Source organism: Otolemur garnettii, unplaced genomic scaffold (genome assembly GCF_000181295.1).
Source record: "Otolemur garnettii isolate 467f Iridium unplaced genomic scaffold, OtoGar3 scaffold00029, whole genome shotgun sequence".
Classification (NCBI taxonomy): domain Eukaryota; kingdom Metazoa; phylum Chordata; class Mammalia; order Primates; family Galagidae; genus Otolemur; species Otolemur garnettii.
This window is the reverse complement of record NW_003852424.1, coordinates 2,084,845-2,105,978: the sequence shown is the minus strand read 5'-3', so window position 1 is coordinate 2,105,978 and position 21,134 is coordinate 2,084,845. Positions and strand designations below refer to the sequence as shown.

The 21,134-nt window shown below is 41.7% G+C and overlaps 1 protein-coding gene and 1 non-coding gene across 2 annotated transcripts in view; both read right to left on the bottom strand.

Moving 5' to 3' along the window:
• Window positions 1–21,134, bottom strand: part of ADAMTS17 (ADAM metallopeptidase with thrombospondin type 1 motif 17) — a 345,625-nt gene that overhangs the window by 168,578 nt on the left and 155,913 nt on the right. The window contains exons 9-10 of the mRNA XM_003788635.1: window positions 13,317–13,457; window positions 11,278–11,428 (exon numbers count right to left, since the gene is read on the bottom strand). Of these exons, the coding sequence (XP_003788683.1) occupies window positions 11,278–11,428; window positions 13,317–13,457 (292 nt within the window). The remainder of the gene's footprint in view (window positions 1–11,277; window positions 11,429–13,316; window positions 13,458–21,134) is intronic.
• On the bottom strand, window positions 10,752–10,881 carry LOC111724984. Its single transcript, XR_002773179.1, has one exon. It is a non-coding gene; the product is annotated as a small nucleolar RNA SNORA64/SNORA10 family (small nucleolar RNA).

Sequence of the window (21,134 nt, the reverse complement as noted above, 5' to 3'; positions counted from 1 at the left end):
GCAGGAGACTCGCTTGAGCCCAGGAGTTGGAGGTTGCTGTGAGCGCGATGCCATGGCACTCTACCCAGGGGGATAGCTTGAGGCTCCGTCTCAAAAAGGAAAAAATAAATAAATAAATAAAATCAATAAACTTTGACCAGATAAACTAGAAACAGTAAAGTAAAATCTCTAATAACCTCAAGGAGAAATGATAAAGGGGAAATAACAACAGATGCCACAGAGATATAAGAGATCATCTCTGAGTACTTTAAGAAACTCTATGCCCAGAAATTTAACAATGTGGAGGAAATGGATCAATACCTGGAATCACACCTTCTCCCTAGATTTCATTAAGAAGAATTTCCTTAGACTTCATTAAGAAGAATTATATCTCTCTAATAGACTGATTTCAAGAAATGAGATTGAAGAAATAATAAAAAATCTCCCAACAACAAAAAAAGCTCTAGTCCAGATGGCTTCACACCAGAATTCTATCAAACCTTCAAAAAAGAGCTTATACCCATACTGCAGAAATTATTCCAAAAAATTGAGAAGGAAGGCATCTTCTCCAACATATTCTATGAAGCAAACATTACCATGATCCCAAAACCAGGAAAAGACCCAATGAAAAAGGAGAACTTCAGACCAATTTCACTAATGAATATAGATGCAAAAATTCTCAGTAAAATCCTAGCAAATAGATTGTAGTTACATACTAAAAAAAAATCATTCATTGTTATCAAGTAGGTTTCATCCCAGGGATACAAGGCTGGTTTAACATACAGAAGTCCATAAATATAATCCACCATATCAACATAAGTAAAAACAAAGACTATATGATCCTCTCAATAGATGCAGAAAAAGCATTTGATAAAAAAATTCAGCACCCTTTCTAATTAGAACACTTAAGAATTTAGGCATAGGTGGCACCTTTCTGAATCTGATTGAAGCCATCTACAATAAACCTACAGCCAATATTACACTGAATGGAGTAAAACTGAAAGCTTTTCCACTTAGAACTGGAACCAGACAAAGTTGTCCTCTATCACTACTACTATTCAACATCTTGCTAGAAGTTCTAGCCAATACAATCCGGCAAGAGAAGGTAATAAAGGGCATCCAAATTGGGGCAAAGGAGGTCAAACTGTCACTCTTGGCTGACACTATGACCTTATATTTAAAGAACCCCAAAACTCAACCACAAGACTCCTGGAAGTGATGAAAAAATACAACATTGTCTCAGGATATATAACCAATGTCCACAAGTCAGTAGCCTTTGTATATGCCAATAACAGCCAAGATAAGAAGTTAATCAAAGACATAATTCCCTTCACAGAGTAGCTTCAATAAAGATGAAATACCTAGGAATATACATAGCAAACGAGGTGAAGGATCTTTACAAAGAAAATTACAAAACCCTAAAAAGAGAAATAGCAGAAGATATTAACAAATGGAAGAATATACCATGCTCATGGCTGGGAAGAACCAACATTGTGAAAATTTCTATACTTCCCAAACCAATCTGCAGATTCAATGTGATCCCCATTAAAATGCCATCACCATCCTTTCAAAATTTGGAAAAAGTAACTCTTCGTTTTGTATGGAACTAGAAGAAACCCCCTATAGCCCAGGCAATTCTTAGTAATAAAAACAAAGCCAGGAGTATCACCCTACCAGACTTTTGGCTATACTACAAGGCCACAGTGATAAAAAAAAAAAAATAGCATGATATTGGCACAAAAATAGAGACATTGACATTTGGAACTGAATAGAAAATCATGAGATGAAACTAACCTCTTAGAGCCATCTGATCTTTGATAAATCAAAGAAGAACATACACTGGGGAAAAGAATCCCTATTCAAGAAATGGTGCTGGGAGAACTAGATAACCACATGTAAAAGACTGAAACTGGACCTGCACCTCTCACCACTTACAAAAATTGATTCAAGATGGATAAAAGATTTAAATCTAAGGCATGAAATAATAAAACTCCTTGAAGAAAATGTGGGGAAAACACTTGATGTTATTGGCCAAGGGTAAGATTTTATGAAGTGGACTTCCATGACAATTGCAACAACAACAAAAATAAATAAATGAGTCTCAATTAAACTGAAAAGCTTCTGCACAGCTAAGGAAACAACATCCAAAGTAAATAGACAACCATCAGAATGGGAAAATGTAATTTGCATATTATGCATTGGACCAAAACTTCATAACTAAGATCTATAGAGGATTCAAATTAATCAACAAAAAAAGACCCACCAGTTCCATGTATCACTGGGCAAGAGACATGAATAGAATTCTATGGTGTCCTCTATTGTCTATCTATTCTATGGTGTCATCTATTGTCTATCTAGCCAATAGATGAATGGCTAACAAACACATGAAAAAAAAAGCTCATTATCCCTAATCATCAAAGAAATGCAAATCAAAACCACCCTGAGATATCACCTAACCCCAATGAAAATGGCCCACATCAGAAAGTCTCAAAGCTGCAGATGCAGTTTGGATGTGGAGCAAAGGGAACACTTTTATACTACTACTTGGGACTGCAAACTAATATAGTGTGTTTGGAAGGAAATATGGAGAATCCTTAAAGAACTCAAATTAGACCTTCCATTTGATCCTGTAATCTCATTACTGGGCATCTGCTCAGAAGAGAAAAAAATCCTTTTATCATAAGGACATTTGCCCTAGACTTTTTATTGTAGCTGAATTTATAACATGTGGAAACAGCCCAAATGCCCAACAACCCAGGAATGGATTAACAAGCTGTGGTATATGTATATACCACCATATATATCAGCCACTAAAAAAGATGGAGACTTTACATCTTTTGTATTAACCTGGATGGAGGTAGAATACATTCTTCCTGGGAAAGCATCAGAAGAATGGAGAAGCAAAAATCCAATGTATTTAATTCTAATATGAGGGCAGTAGATGAGCTAATATAAGGGGAGTAAGGGAATGAGGGAGCAGGGAGAGGGGAGGAGGGAGAGAGATGGGGGCTCACGGTGTACTGCACACCTCTTGGGGGTGGGACATAATTATAAGAGGGCCTTTATCTAACAAATGCAATCAGTGTAACCTAATTCTTTGTACCCTCAATGAATCCCAAACAATAAAAAAAAATAATAAAGTAAAAAAAATAAGACGTGTAAGATAAAAAAACCAAGGAAAATCCAGATAATACAGTAGGAGGGGAAAAAAGGAGCAATCAAAACAGAATACATCATATAAAATATGGTGAGAGAACTAGTACCAACTGTATCTGATACAACAGTCAATGAGCTAACTCATCAATTAAAATAAAACAATTTTAGATTAGACTGCAAACCAAAACTCAATTATAGGCCATACAGTCATTCTCCCTCATCTGTGGGGATATGTTGTGAGATCCCCAATATATGCCTGAAATTGCAGATATACTGAACCCACTTGTCGTCAACCAGAACCCATTTGTATTCACATCTTCCATCCACAAATGTAATGCCTCTTCCATCTTCACTAAGCACTAATCACACACTGTGGCCAGACGTTTTGTGGTTTCAGGTGCAATAGCAAAACTGGCATGAATTTCCTTTTTCTTCTTCACAATTTCATAGATAGAAGATTTGTTCTTACTGTGGATCTGAGCATCCTCAGCAATATTTTTTCCTCATTAAGTTAAGACTTCCGTATTTTCATGCACAGAAAGCACTTCATAGATTCTCTTTGGCATATCTGAACTACCAACATCCCTACCCTCGTGCTTTGGGGTCATGATTAAGAAAGATTAAGGATCAGTTAAACACAAGCACTGGGACACCAGGACCATCAGCTAACTGAGGCGCCTACTCAGTAACTAGTGGGAGGGGAGAACAGAGAGCACGGACACACAGACACACAAGACGAAGGGAAGCCATGTGTTCCAGGTGAGACAGAGCAGACGGCATGAGCTCTTACTGCATCACTCAGAACACCCTGCAACATAAAACTTATAAATTGTTTAATTCTGGAATTTTTAAAGATCACACTCCTAATGTCATCCTAACCTGAATCCAGAACCTACCACATGTAATAACACAAAGAAAGACTCCTTATGTTGCAAAAAATATAATTCTTAATGCTGATTTATAATTATACATATCAATATACCAAACAGCTCAGACTTAAATCTCATGAAGCAAAATTTACTTGGGATATAAGGGAAAACAACAACAAAAAATTAGAAGTGTTTAATTGATCTTTCTCAGTTCATGGCAAATGAAATAGACAAAAACACATAAAGATATAGAAAATCTAAAAAAAAAAATTAAGACAGATTTAATTAATAGACTTATGTACCCTGAAAGCAAATGTACCTTTAATGGTCATAGAGTATTCATAAAAATTAAGCTCAATAAAATCTGGAAAATAGAACTGTAGCACAATTAAATAAAACCAGAAATTAATTTAAAAAAAGAAAATCTTACCATCTGGAAATTAAAAAAAAAATTTCTTTTTAAGAATTCTTGGGTCAGGCTTGGTGCCTATGGCTCAAGTGGCTAAGGTACCAGCCACATACACCTGAGCTGGTGGGTCTGAATCCAGCCTGGGCCCACCAAACAACAATGACAACTGCAACCAAAACATAGCCCAGCATTGTGGTGGGCACCTGTAGTCCCAGCTACTTGGGAGGCTGAGGCAGGAGAATCATTTGAGCCCAGGAGTTGGAGGTTGCTGTGAGCTGTAATGCCATAGCACTCTAGCCAGGGTGACAGCTTGAGGCTCTGTCTCAAAAAAAAAAAAAGAATTCTTGGGTCAAAGAGAAGCTAATAACCAAAACCACTTACTCCAACAATTCAAAGATATTAAATATTAGAAAATTGGTCAGTATAATTTATTATGTTAATAACTCTCAGGGATGCTGAAAAGACAGTTAACAAAATTTAATTATGATTTCATATTAAAACTCAATAAAAAGAGATACAAGTAGATACTTGAGTTGATAAAGTATCTCTTTCATTAACTATACACTTAACGATTTGTGCACTTTTCTGTGTTTCATATTGTGTTACAGGTAAAAAAAAAACCTATAAAAATTACAGATGTGCAAAAATGACCTTTTATCCACTTTTATCCTATAGGTCAATGGTTCTCAGTAAGGGGTGATTTGGGCCCCCGAAGGACATTTGGCAAGGTCTGAAGACATTTTTGCTTGTCACAACTAGAAGGGTGCCCCTGACCTATAGTGTGTAGAGGCCTAGAATGCTGCTTAACATTCCACAGGCCACAAGACAGTCCCCCATGTAAAGAATTATCCAGCCCCAGATGCCAACAGGGCTGAGGCTGGGAAGCACTGCTACAGATAACCTGAACAGTAATGACGAAGGAAAAACGGGAAGTTACGGTGGGGAGCCCTTTCAGACATCACTCTAACTAGGTGCCTGAGGTTAACATCCCAGTAACAAGATGTATTAACCAGATTGGGTGTGTAATTTCCTTCCTGATAAAATATATAACCTCAATTCAGGCATGAGAAAACATCAGACAAACCCGAATGGCAAAATAATTGACCAGTACTCTTCCAAAGAGTCACGTCATGACAAACAAGGAAAGATGAAGGAATTACCACAGATTTAAGGAAACCAAGGAGAACTGACAAACAAATGCAAAATGAGATCCTGGCACAGAAAAAGGACATTAATGGATAATTGGAATATTCCAAAGTTAATAGTAGCAAACCAAGGTTAATTTCTTCATTTCAATAATGGTTCTATGATTATACAGGATGTTAACATAATAGGAAGTTGGGTGAAAGGTTTTTGCAAGTCTTCTTTAAGAATTAAAATTATCTCACAATAAAAACCAAAAAAAAAAAGAATCTAAACAAAAAGGATGGGGCAACTCTCCCTCAGTATTTGCCAACTGCAAGACACAACTATATACTCAATAAAAACATAATGAATGAATGAATGAACATCCTTACTGGTAAAGCGTCATCAGGCTTCAGAGGGCTGAGACACAAGATATACTTAGCATTTACCAAGCCCAGGAATCTCTCAGTCCTTCTAACACCAACCTGTGAGATAGATACTCATAATTTACATTTTGCAGCCGAGGCAATGGATGGAGTTGTGTGACTGTTTTAAGCTGCAGAGCTGGGACCTATGCCTCCATCCCCAATTTCTTCTTGTCACTTCCTTTCCCTGTGATCCTGCATTCTCTGTGCCGGCCAGGCCTGCATGCTCACCTCTCTCTCTTATTTGCCTGGGAACGGAATGCTCTGTGTTCAGCTATGTGCTGTTCCCTCCATCTGCAATATCCTACTTGCAAACATTACTGGACAGCATGACCTTGAACTTCAGTGAAATGTGGCACAATAAAATGGGGTAGAAATATGCAAAAGGGCAGCTACCTAAGCTAAATCAGGGACAGGGTGCTCAGACCACCACCCTCATCCTACTCCCGCCACCAGAGGCAGTGCTTGAGTTGCAGCAGTAAGATTGGTCTGTGCAGACTGCAAGAAAAACAGGCCAGCTTTCTGGTGCTAGCATCTGTCACCTCACTGGCATCATTTAAGGTTTGGCAAGAGTCACATCCAACAGGTTTTGCTGCACAGTTCTTCAAGAGGCTGTATGACAGTTAAGCCAGTGCCAAGCTTCCTTCCCTGGAGTACTGTGAAAATGCGGAAAAGGTCTGGGTTTCTCAAAGGCATGAGCGCTGGTGCATTCAAGCCTTTACCATTTGCCTTCAACTGGCAGTATCCCTGTCAAGGATGGAGAAGATTGCTTTGAAATTCTTTGCCTCTTCCTCACTGGGTTCCCACTGAAGGTTTGGAGAGCAGCTCAAACTCACCATGATACTGAAGGGAATGGTTATGTAAAATCCCTCAAAAATGTGTTGCTGATAACACAAGCCAAAAGGGAGATAGAACAAAATGCCATGAGCTGGATGAAAAAGTGACTAATCCAAATTTTCCACAAACACTACTGCGGTTTGAAGTCTTCCCCAGTCAGGCGTGCCAGCTCCATTTCTGGAAGGTTTCCTGAGCCCTGGGCTGGGTCACTCCTTCCATGCTCCTGAAGGCTGCAGAGACCAGTACCTGGCTGAGGCTGAAGGTTGAGGCTGGGGATTGGGGCAGGGGCCTGGAGGTGGATACTGTGGTTGAGGCCCAGGCACCCAGACATTTAGCTGGCAGGTTGGGGGACAAGAAGTGAAAGATAGCACACAACTTGCGTGGTCTGGAGACCTCTCTGACAAGGCAGTCTACTGTAAACTTTTAAACACTTCTGGAAAATTAGGGCCATCTGCTGCCAAAGTCCAACAGCTTTGGAGAGCAGCTGCAGATGCTGGGCAGGAAGCTGAGACTGAGACAGGGAAGACGGCCTGCAGCCTGGCGTCCAAGTCCACGTCCTACCATACAGTCCTGTCTGCCTGAGAGAGGCCGGGCCATGCTCCAGGACCTAGCCAGCCACCTACCCAGGCCAGGTCCACTGGCATGAAAGGGACAGGTTTCATTTAAGTCAGCAGTTTCCAAACCAGGCTGAGTATGTATATGAATCTCCGGGGAAGTTGTATAAAAAAGACAGATACCTGAAACCCAGCCTCCTGAAGATTTTAAGACAGAAAATCTGGAGGGGGGGGTGCGGTGCAATAACTTCTAAGAGTCTCTGGAGGACTATAACCACCCACCAGGCTTAGAAACGGCTGGCATCAGAGAAAAGAACTTTGTTGTCCCAAGGTGGGATTTTGGCATCCTGAGGTTCCTGGATACTACGGCAATTTCTCTATCCACCCAGATCCCTGTGAAAATCTTCGCAGGACTTGAGAGAGGACACAATCCAGCCTGCGTCCTAGGAGTTTGCTCAAGGGGAGAGAGTGGAAGCTGGAGAGGAATCCCTGGGGTGACAAGCTCCTCGGGTACCAGGAGGAAAGATGAGGAGAGTGCAGGAAAAGATGCAGAAAAGGAAGACCGGCTGAAGCAATTGTCAGCTCAACACTGTCTCCACTTCTGCCACTGGCTCCAGGCAAGAAGGTGACAGAGAAACATCATCAGCTCACATTTTCTGAGTGAGTGCTATATACTAAGCACTCAATTCAGTTATTACTCCACTTTCATAATGACCCCATGATGAGTACATATTGACAGAATTCATCTCCCCACTTTGTAGATTAGAAGAATGAGGCATAGAGAGACTATTAATTTGTTCAAAAGGCAGAGACAGGATGGGACCCTGGCATCTTGAGTAGACAGCCCATCTCCTTCACTGCTGTGGACATGGACAGCACTTCCACTCTGTGCCAAAAGGCAGTGAGAGTAAATGGAAAAGAATAAAGGAATGTATGTTAGGTAGAGAAGAACACATAAGACCCATCCAACACCTACAACCACTCTAGACACTCTTATCTTCCTAAAACAACTGGCTTACAGTTTCTGTGCTCACTAATGTTTGGAAAATACAAAATATCATAAAGAAGACACCTCAGACCCTTGTGACTTCCAGGACACATAGACATTAGTGCTCATGGCAATTAATACAGCTGCTGTACACCCCTGCTGAGTGCTGTGTGGCTGCCAGGTGCAAGCTTCGGAGCGGTGATGGCAGGACATGTTGCTGGGGAGCAGGCAGGATGTGGGTGGGTGGTCATTACACAGCACCTTTCAGCTGAGACCCTCCAGGCGCAGGGCGGTGGTGAGGAAGGCAGATGCACACCACTTTCATGTGAGAAAGGTCAGGGGCTGTGTGAGGCAGTGATCGCCGTCAGGACATTGCCCTCACCATGTCCCCTTCTTGCTCTGGCTCCAGTAGCAATGCCACACTCCTTTCAGCGGACAAAGCACATTGTGGACACTGGGACTTCTCACCCTGTTTTATCTGGCAGAGTTTCTGAACTCAAACAGCTTGAAAGTCTTATTAAATAGTGACTCTGCATTGCAGTGGCTTTGCTGATGGGGACAGGAGGAACTTGTAATCATAAAAAAGACTGATTGGGCTAATTGCATAAAGTTCATTTCCTTTTTCTAATAAATATTTACTATCCACTGTTTATAACTTTTATGTTTGGACTTTCTTCAAATGCTTTATTGAACTAAAAACATCACATTACCATTGGCTAAAAGAGGAGACAGCTGTATTTGCCAGTAACTTCTACAACAAATGCCAGCTTCTGATGCCAATTTTTTTTTTTTTGTAGTTCATATTTCCATAGACAGCATTGAGCCTTACAATACCAGCATTCTGCAGACAGACATGAAAGATTCAATGGTGATCATGTGGGGGCCTCCAGAGCCCTAAAAATTAAAATGGACTGTTTTAAAATTTTGTTTAATCTTAATGCAAATGTTTGAGAAAACAACAACCTGGTGAATAGCTGAAGCCTAGGCTACTTATTCCTAAAGCTTCTGTAGCAATGTTTTTCCAAAGTTAGTTACCTCTGGGTGAAGAATGGTTTTTAATTTTGATTGGTCTTAAAATAGTTGTTAATTGTGAGAGCCAGAAGAAGAATCTATAGGGAAGTCTGGTCAGAAGGAAGGTTTGTACTGGAAATTCCACCAAGCACCTGGCCTTTCTGTGCTCTGAGGCATGTAAATATGTTGTCAATGCATAACCATATATAACATACACATGATCACAAGAAAACGATTCAATTGAAAGATAGCTTTCAAAATACAAAAACAACTTTAAGTGTGTAATATAATCACATATATGTTTCTTAGGATGTTTCATACAAGGATCTGGCCCTGAGTCTAATAATGACTGTAATTTTGAAGTAGAGGGGAGTCTAAATGATATTTGGAAATGTCGGCCACAACTCTTCTATGGTGTGAAAATATCTGTAATTCCTAATGATAGTGACCAGTCATGATATGGCCAAGACTATTGTGGTTTACCGCTAACATTCAGCACTGAAGGAAATACCAACCTTGATTGGAAGTTGGAGAAAAATAAAGGTGTAATCCTCTTGCTATCCCAGTTCATGAATTTTCCTAAATCTATCCAAGCACCCTAGTAAAGCCAGCCTGCTGTAATACAGTAACAAAGGTGTGTTGATGAGAAGCACAATATCCTGAGAGAAGGGAGGGCTCCGCCTCTTCTAGGCACCAGTCTAACCGTCTGATGTTCCTGTGCATCTCCCTCCTCCCTGCCCCGTCCTGCAGCCTGGACACTGTCCAGGCAGTAGCCAGGATAATCATGGGATGAGGCTTTCCCTATTCACTTCACACTTCATAGGCCTTCATTGCTTGACATCTAACATCCTGAAAATCATGGTTTCATTCATTTCATGTTTTCTTTTTAATTCTTTCAGATAGGAGAATAAATCTGGTCCCTGTTAGTCCATTTTAGCCAAAAGCAAAAGCTGGGATAAGACATTTAAAAGCAACTCTGGGACCATTATCTATTTTATCGTCGATGGCCTGAAAGAATAATGATGGAACAAGAAAATCACGATTCTTTTGATTATCTCTATAAAGATCAACTATGGCATCAGATTAAAAGACCATTGTGATTAGCTCTGGCTACGTGAGCAGTACAGGTTTTAGATGATCCTTAATTTCCCATAGCTGCCAGGAGTTCCCTATGGAGAAATGCCGATTCTGGAGATACACAGATAAATTAGCTCTGTCCTGCCACCCTGGTGTCATCTTCTGTCAACTAGGATAGAATCCGGGAAGCTGCAGTGAGAACTAACTGGGACCATGCATGTTGGAGGTTTTAGAACCAAATTCAGGGCACTGTTCAATAAATGATAACTGTTTAATGTTGTTATTATCACTATTAGCATATATATATACTTTGTTCTCTGAAGATGTCACACTCCTAGGAACAGAGAGCCATGGTGGGCAAGTCTGGCATGCATTAGAAGAGCCTTCTTCTCTCTCCCTGGAAACACCAAGAACACACTGGGGCTACGTGATCAGGCGGAGCTGGGATTATTAGCATATAATCAATTGACTACTTGTTAAATTTTCTCAATGATTTAACAGTTTTTAGCTTATCTGTGCAGGGTTGGAAGTGACATTTTATCACTTCCAAGTGTGAGTTAATTGCTTTTGTCTCATGTCCTGAGGCTGACGTATCCCCTGCAAACTGCCTGAATGTGGACAGGGGCATACAATTGCAAGTGTGGGTATGGGTGAGCACATGGCTGCCTGGGGGACCTAAGAGCAAATGCCTGTGCGGGTGTGTAGGGGTGCATCTGTGTATGTGAATGTGCAACCACAGACGTGCATCTATGTACATGTGAGTACAAAGATCTGCATCCTACTGGGGGAGGGCTGGGCAAGGGCTGGGCCCACACCCGCCCTGAGCTGGCCCTCCACGGCTGCTCACCTCCATGTTTCTGCAGAAGGTGGCGTTGGTGCCGAACAGGATCTGGCATTGCTCGTTGGCGCTGTAGTGCATGCCTGGCAGCTTGTGTGGGAGGCGCACCATGTGCTGGCTCCTGGGATCTGTGACCAGCAAGCAGGTGCTGACTTTTGATCTGAAACAGCCAAGAAACAGGTGGTTTGCAAATACGCTGCCTAGGTTTTTGTTTTTTCGTCACCAAAAAAGATGCAGCTCCAAATTATTCCTGATTAAAGGATGAAGGCACTAGACACACGGGTTGTGGTCTTTTCCACATGGCTGGGCGCAGATCTTTGCTCTGAAGGCCACGAGAGCCTAAAGACTTGGGAGGGATCTGGCAGTGATGCTGCGAGGCAAATAGATGTTTCTTGGGGAGCTTTAAAGCTTTCTTTGATGTAAATCCTCTTGAAATAGATTCTTATGATTTTTTTTTAGAATATGGCTTTAAAAAAAAAGAATATGGCTTTAAGCAAAAGTTACTAAGAATAAAGAAAAAGTACAAGTTAGGGACATTTGACTTTAAATAAAGTCAAATTTCTCATTCCAACTCTATGATGCTCTTCATGTGCTTTTGGACCTCAGCAGATTCACCGGACTTGGGAGGTTCTTGCCTGACAATTCTCCCTGCCACCACTGAAGCTGGCCAATGGCATCCCTGCCAAGGACTTCAGAATTTCAACCAGGATGGGAACATTCATTTACAGGGAGAGGTATGTCTCCAAAGCACTGAGCTGGGGACCATGAGGCTCTGCCTCTGTCAGGAGGTTACATACCTAAAGGCTTTTATTTTTCAATCCCTAAAACAAGGTAGAAATGCTATAAAAAGAAAACCCAGCCACTCGCCAAGATTTTTTAGGGACACGGTTGCAGGTGCACACAGGTGGATGCTGGCTCAACTTTCCCAGGCTCAGACATGCATTGCTTGTCACCAGTAGTTGAGCCAATGACAATACCCTGTCTCGCTGTGCTGAAACCTCCTGGATAAAGTGATATAATATCAAGGCACTTAAAACAATTTACTGAGATTTGGTGATAACAAATCCTCAGTGGGAAGTAGACTATATTAAAAGGAATGAGTTCATTTCTAAGCCAATGAAATGATTTTCCCATCAACAGGAAACATCATAAATGAAGACCTAGAATAACACCTTTCCACTTTACCCTGAATCCCCTGGGAACTTGAATGTGCTACTGGACCACAAAGCCCCACATGTAGGTGAGACTCATTGGCTCACTGCCATCTCCATAGGGTACATGCACTGATGCACTGTTACAGCTAAGTAGTGATCAGGGTCTGCACATCAATACCATATACCTTGGAGGTCTTTTTTTTTTGAAGACACAGTCTCACTTTGTCACCCTGGGTTGAGTGCAATGGCATCACAGCCCACAGCAACCTCAAACTCTTGGGATCAAGAGATTCTCTTGCCTCGCCATCCCAAATAGCTGGAACTGCAAGCATGTGCCACAATGCCTGGCAAGTTTTTCTATTTTTAGTAGAGATGAGGTCTCGCTCTTGCTCAGGCTGGTCTTGAGCTCATGAACTCAAGAAATCCACTCCCCCTCAGCCTCCCAGAGTGCTGGGATCACAGGCATGATCTACCCTGCCTGGCCAGCTCTGCGGTCTTGATCTGCATTGTGTCTGGGTAACAGATTCCAATTGACAAAGGTGTGAAACCAGATGGCCAATTTTTACACAAAAATCTGAGACTGGAATGGTGCAGACACTGTGTGGGAAGGAAGTAGCAGTGAAATTAACATACTCCTTCCCCATGTGTGAGGGAGGAGAGGAAACCTACCCCCTCCCCCCCAGTAGACTTCCTGTCTTCTCAAGGGAATAGCACGTCACCATAGATGCACTCAAGGGAGGATGCTCTTGCCAGTTCCAGGAGACGCTGCCCTACTGCCTCTTCAGGCCAGCCAAGAATTCAGAAAAAAGATGTATTTCTCCTTTTTATGCTTAATTCTGTCTTTTGGAAGTACTTTCTGTTGTACTGATTCTATAGAATGATTCAAGGACTCACTTGAGGAAGTTTTCGAGGTCGTCTCGACTGCAGGAAGACCAAGAGAGGTCACTGGGGTTCCGGCCTTTCACCCACTCTCCTGACATGATGTGGGACCTGCCAGCGCAGGTTGAGTGGTCGTCATCATGGTTCATCCCCAAACTGTGCAAGGAGAAGGAGAGAGGACAGAGGGACACTTAAGCTCCAGGTGCTTAACTTTCAGCTGCAGGTACTAGCATATCATGCTAGCATAAACCAAGTCTTAAATATAAAGGGTGACACAGGGTGATGCCAGTCCTCATAGTGCAGACCGATGGGCATGAGTTCGCAGAGAAACAGAGGGTGAAGATTTGCTTACCTAATGAATGAAGATCAGTTGAGCAAATAATCGCCACTAACAACATTCACTAAGTAATAAGTGAACACACAATTATATTAACTATGATAATTCACTGTGATGTTATATTTCTTAAACCTCAAGCTTCTGATGATTAGACTTACTTTTTCATACTAAATATCCCAATGTTAATGGTCTTAGTGTTTTTGTCCCTTAGAACAGTGGTTCTCAACTTGTGGGTCGCGACTCCTTTGGGGGTCTCCTGCATATCAGATATTTATATTACGATTCATAACAGTAGCAATGAAAATAATTTTATGGTTGGGGGTCACCTTAACATGAGGATGTGTATTAAAGGGTCACAGCATTAGGAAGGTTGAGAACCAGTGCCTTAGATAGAAGTCAGAATTTTAAGCCAGGAGGGACCATCTAAGATTTTAGAATGTCCTGTATTCAAGTCTTAAAACTCATGAAAAATTATAGCTTTTCTATCTTCCACAGTATCATACCTGGGTCCAACAAGATCATACCTGTCCTCTTCCCACCCCACCTCTGGTCTTGGTGTACTGGAGACACATCAAGATGCCTATCTAAACATGGGTAGCTGGCCACACACCATGAATGGAACAATGATTTCAGTTTATACACATGCCCTCATTGGGGTAAGCAGAGATACAAAAGATGTGAAGACATCTTTTGCTGACCTGTAATTTCCAGGAGAGATTTTGGACATAATAAAGATGTTCATTCTTTGTTAACAATACTAGAGGGGGGAAAATACATCCAATTTCATTCATTTAAAAATATCCATGCCAGGTAATAGATCAAAGGAAAACATCTAATGGTATACAAGAGAGCATCCCTGACCTATTGTCACTGCCAGACTGGAGAAGAGAAGAACACAGATGGAAATAATTTGAAGAGAAGCTCTAAATGCTTCCTTGGAACCGCCTTTTCCTGGTTTGCCTACTGCACCTAGGAGCAACTCATCCACTCTTCTGCTTGCTGCTTGCTGCTGCTATCCCCCTAAGACAGGCCCATCCAGTCTTCCCTGTGCACCCTGCAGGCCACCTGGGCCCTGACCTACAGAGATGATCCTTGGCCAATCCCCATGTGGAACTGGATCAGCTGAACCCTCCACATCATTTGAAAGGCACACAGCCCAATCCTTGGGTGTCCTGGAACTTTTGCACTCTGGTCACCTTCCTGTGTCTGCTCCCATCCATGAGGAGGGCACAATAACCAAGGGTCAAGTGTATTTATTCTCAAACTGACCGACATCAGCAATATATGTTATTTCAACTCATATGTGTGGTTATATGTTGCATTAACAGTAAAATATGAGGACAAAGGCAAAACTGTTTTTATGCAAGCTGATTTAGCTAGAAGCTAACACAAATCTTGTCAAATTAGGTGTACACAGGACAACTGCATGATGAGGAACAAATCGTAAAAATTTGCTCCCACACTGCTTCATAGGCATCTTTTGTGTTCCCGCTGGTATACACATGCATGTACAGATATGAAACTGGATTCAAGCAGTCGTTATAGGTTTGCTTTGTGCGAGGAAGGTGAGATGGAAGTCCTATTGGCAGACACTCACCTTCCAAGAAAACGCTTTCCCCTTCCTACATAAAATTGGTGGAAAAAAACTATTATTTTCATACCTTAAGTTAAACCAAATGTTTAAAGCACCTAAGTATAATTTCTTGTTTTTCCACTTGAACCATTTTTTTTTGTTAATTGGTCAACTGACTGACTACTACTATCATGTCAGAAAAGAGCTTCTGTGGTTTCTTTCAACTCACCTGGTTCCCCCAGGGCAGCTGCTCTAGCCAGACCTGGCACACACCGAGCACTGGGTAAATATTTATCAAATGGATTATCTGTGTAATAATGACAAAAGTGCCCCCCCAATGAGAGAAACCATATTCATGACAAGCTTGTTCATTTAGGACAGTGGCAGAACAGTGAAAACTACCTCTAATTAGACTCAATCTCCTGCTGCCTAGATGTCAGCGATCCATCCTTTTGGGGTAGAAGGAAGACCCTCAAAATTAACAGGTAAACCTTGACCAATAAGAATACTTTAAATATATTCTCAAGGGTTACTTTGCTGAATAAAGTATAAGTCCTATTTTTCAACACAATTACTTAGCTTTTTACTTTTTGGAGGGGTGAATAGTAGAAAATGTTTCTTTATCATACAAGTACATAAGAAAGCAATTTCCATTCAGCTTTTTTTTTTTTTTGAGATGGAGCCTCAAGCTATCCCCCTGGGTAGAGTGCCATGGCATCACAGCTCACAGCAACCTCCAACTCCTGGGCTCAAGCGAGTCTCCTGCCTCTGCCTCCCAAGTAGCTGGGACCACAGGCGCCTGCCACAACGCCTGGTCATTTTTTGGTTGCAGCCATCATTGTTGTTTGGCGGGCCCGGGCTGGGGATTCAAACCCGCCACCTTAGGTGTATGTGGCTGGCACCTTAGCCGCTTGAGCCACAGGCACCGAGCCCCATTCAGCTTTAAAAAAAATTCTGTTACAAATAAAAGGTTTTTTTCTTAAATGAGTTCCTCCTTTATACACGAAATACATTGTTTTTGCTTTTACTCTCAGTATGCTTTTTATTACTTTTTTATTAAATCGTAACTTTGTACATTGATACATTTAAGGGGTTCAGGGAACTGCTTTGATATACAATGTGAAATGCTTACATTGAACTAAGTAACACATCCATCACAATTATACTCATTTCTTAATAGTTTTGAAATGTACCATTGCATCATGCACATTAGGTGAGGTCCTTGAATTTTTTTTTTTTGAGGTTCAATTTATATTTTTAAATTTATTTTATGGTGGCAAGAATAAGAACACTTAATATGAGATGTAACCTCTTAAATTTTTAAGTCTACAATGCAGTATTAACTATAGTTACAGTGTTGTACAGCAGATCTCTAGAACTTACTCTTCATGCTTAACTGAAACTTGATGCCCACTGACCATATTTCTCCCTCCCCTAGCTCATGGCAACTGCCTGTCTCTTTATGTCTATGAATTTGACTGTTTTAGATTCCTCATATAACCAGAATCATGCAGTATTTTTCCTTATGTGACTGGTTTATTTCATTTAGCATGATGTAAGGGGCTAACTTCCAAAATATATAGGAAACTCCTCTAATTCAATAGCAAAAGAACTAATAACCCAATTTTAAAAATGGGCTAAAGATTTAAATGGACATTTCTCCAAAGAAGACATATGAATGGCCAGTAGCTCCATAAAAAGGAACCCAATATCACTAATCATCAGAGGAATACAAATCAAAACCACAATGAGATACCACCTAATAGCTCTCATGATGTTCATTGTAAAAAGCACAAAAGGTACCAAGAGTCTGTGAGGAAGCAGAAAAATTGGAATTCCTGTATTGGTAGGAATGCAGAATAGCATAGCTGCTATACTAAAACAGTACGCGGGTCCTTGAAAAATTAAAAATAGGATTTCTATGGGTGGCACCTGCGGTTCAAAGGAGTAGGGTGCCAGCCCCATATGCAGGAGGTGGCAGGTTCAAACCCAGCCCTGGCCAAAAACTGCCAAAAAAAAAAAAAATTAGGACTTCTGGATGACCCAGGAGTCCTACTTCTAGGTATTCATGCAAAAGAATGGAAATCAGTACCTTGAAGAGACATTAGTACTCCCATGTTCATTGCAGCATTATCTATAATTGCTAACAGCAACCTAAATGTTCACTGACAGACAAATGGATAAAAAATGCACTATATACAATGGAAAGAGAAATTCTTTAATACACAACAACATGGTTGAACCTGGAGGACATTATGTTAAACAAAATCAGCTTTTTATGTTTTGTTATCTTTCTCTTCTATTTCATGTTACCTTTGAAAGAACTGACTGGCTTTTCAAGCACCTTTAGCAAAAGACATCAAAAGTTGACTACCTTACATTTTAATTAGGGGTTTGATTTTGTATCTTTAAATAAAACTGGTGATAGAGTTTTTAAATGTATAGATCTTCTAAAAATTTCAATGGGTTTCAATGAACTCTGCTAAATCTATACAGGTCACAGAAATAAAATGTCTCATGGTAAAAGTGGCTCCAGCTTCCAGCTTCTATGATGATAAAGTGTGACAATCACATGTGGACTCGGTCAAACTGCTCTGTCTCCAGCCTTGGCAGGTGTGGTCCTTATTCAGCATTAAGGGATGTCCCTTTATAAAGATCACAACCCATAGATCCTGGAGTCCTTATCTGAGTCACAGACCAGGGTCTTAACTTTGAATGTGGTCTTCCCCTTGGAAGAATGAAGCAAATTCCAGGCTTTAGTTGTATCAGTGATGTGAAACATCTAGGAATATGAGCCTCAGAGAAAGAAATGTTTTGGTCAGGGGGGAGGGTCAAGATGATCAACAGGTGCCAGTCTTCAACAGAAGCTCCATCCAGAGGGAAGGATAATGTCCGGAAAATACCCAATAAAGTTGAAGATTGAGAGCCCAGCCAAGAGAGAAGAGTGATATCTACAGGATACCTTTGCTGAGGCAAGTTGAGACTCCAAGAAAGCAATTTACAGATACTTAATACATCCCAAAGGAAAAGTGTCTGTCCCCTACCCCAAGAAAGTTGTGATTTTCTCTTGTTTTCTCTTCATCTGCTCCTGTAAGTTTTCTACAGGCGAGCAGTGAACTGAGGACCTATTATCTCACCCCATGTGTGAGAACCCCAGGGGAGGGGAGGTCTATTCCCCTAGAGGGACATCCTGCTGAGATTATAAACACTCTCTCACCTGGCAGAAAAACTGAACAAACATTTTCACTGCCATTTTGAATTTCTAGTCCACCCTTCCCCCCTTGACTACAGAGACAGTGAGGAGGGCACAAGAGTAGCATCCCTCACCCCTGTGAGACCAAGTGCCCAGTCCTGGTACTGCAGCTGGAGACCTGCTAGACCCTCGTGCATTCTGCGGGTACTGGTGAAGGAATACCCTATTCCAGGCACCTGTGTGGGAGGTCCCAGAACTGCTTGCTAGAGCTGCTTACCTCCACTGGGTGGCGGGTGGTGGCAGAGGAGTCCCCCACTCTAGGTGAGCCCAGAACTGTTTGTTAGAGCCATGCACACCCTGAGGGGACTGGCAGAGAAATCCCACGGGCCCAGATCTGCTTGCTAGTGCCGTGCACATCCTGCGAGGTGGTGGCGGAGGAATTCTCTGCTCTGGGAGGGCCCAGAACTGCTACCTAGAGCCACATGCATCCCATGGGGGCCAGAGGAGGAGTCCCCCACTCTGGGCGGGCCCAGAACAGCTTCCTAGAGCCATGCACATCCTGTGGGTGGTGGCAGAGGAGTTCCCGGCTCCAGGCTCCAGACTCCTGTGCCAGGCAGGCCCAGATCTGTTTACTACTGCTGCATGAATCCTGAGGGGGGCGGCGGAGGAGTCCTCTGCTCCAGGTGGGCCCAGCACTGATTGCTAGAGCCACGTGCACCCTGGGGGCACCGGTGGAGGAGTTCCCCGCTCTGGGCAGGCCCAGAACTGCTTGATAGAGCCATGTGCGTCCCTTGGGTGGCAGCAGAGATCCCCACTCCAGGCACCCACGCTGGGCGGGCCCAGAACTGCCAGAGCTGTATACTCCCAGCATCCCCAGCCAGCAGCCTAAGAACTACGAGAGGACGGTCGGTTGAGATGGAACCATACTAGAATGGCAGTACCCCACAGAGAAGAGCAGCAGCCACAACAGTGGGAACAACAAGGCTCACACCTCTGAGGCTCTTCTGGACAGACACACTCTGCCTCTCTGGGCAACCAGAGGAAGCCAGCATCTTCTCCGGTGGCAACCACTGACTGAATGGTTCTGGAACGGTCTCCACACAGTGTAAATTCAGCATGGGGTGGAATCAGCAGAAAAACTCTGGTAATTTGAATAACCAGGGTAGATCAACTCCCCCAAGTAAGGATGGGGCAGATGCAATTGAAGATCCCATCAATAAACAGACAGCTAAGATGTCAAAATTAAGTTCAGAATTTGAATAGCAATTAAGATTAATAGAATGGAAGAAAGGAGGAAATTAGAATTTCAAGAAATTATTCAAAAGATATCTCAAGAAATTATTCAAAAGATGTCTCAAGAATTCAACAATTTCAAAGATAAAATGACCAAAGATTTTGAAACACTGAGGCAAGAGGTTGCAGCCCTCAAAGATCTGGAAAATACAGTAGAATCCCTCAGTAATAGAATGGAGCAGGCAGAAGAAAAGATCTCTGACATTGAACAAAGCTTCTGAAAGTGCCCAAGGGTGCAAGGATGAAGAGAAATGGAGAGCAAGAACAGATCACTCTCTCAGAGAGCTCTGGGATAATTCAAAGAAAACTAATATTCTCATTATAGGAATCCCTGAAGCAACAAAGTTGCTTCACAAAGTACAGAGGCTCTCCCTCATGAAATTATGAAAGAGAACTTTCCAGACATGCCAAGAGATTCTGAAATTCAGATAGCAGACAGTTTCAGAACCCCAGCACGACTCAACCCAAACAAGACATCCCCCAGGTACATCATAATTAATTTCATTAAAGTTAATATGAAAGAAAAAATTCTGAAAGCAGCTAGACGTAAGAAAACCGTAACCTACAAGGCGAAGAATATTAGAATGAGTGCAGATCTCTCTACCAAAACCTTTCAGGCTAGAAGAGGGTGGTCATTGACTTTTAATCTCCAAAAACAAAATAACTTTCAACCCAGGATCCTGTATCCAGTTAAACTGAGTTTCATTTATATGGAGAAATTAAATACTTTAATGACATTCACACATTCAAGAAATTTGTTATAACTAAACCAGCCCTCCAAGATATTCTCAGACCTATCCTCCATAATGACCAGCACAATCCTCCAGGACATAAGTAAACTCACACAGAAAATTCTGATCAAATTCCAACTTCCACAGTGGTGAAAGGATTAAAGATGTCCACTGGACTTTCGAAAAACTTGATACCCAAAATTGTATCAGATTTATCAATATTCTCAATCAATGTGAATGGCTTAAGTTGCCCTCTAAAGAGGCACAGGCTGGCTAAGTGGATACAAAAATTCAGGCCACATATCTGCTGCATACAAGAATGCCATCTTACCCTAAAAGACAAATATAGACTCAGGGTGAAGGGATGGTTATCTATACCTCAGGCAAATGGAAAGCAGAAAAAAGCAGGTGCTGAAATTTTATTCACAGATACAATAGGCTTTAAACCAACAAAAGTAACCACAGATAAATATGGACACTTTATATTTGTTAAGGGTAATACTCAATACGATGAGATTTCAATCATCAATATTTATGCACCCAACTAGAATGCACCTCAATTTATAAGAGATACGCTAATAGACATGAGCAACATGATTTCTTCCAGCTCCATCATAGTTGGAGATTTTAATACTCCTTTGGCAGTGTTGGATAGATCCTCCAACAAGAAGCTTAGCAAAGAAATTTTAGATTTAAACTTAACCAT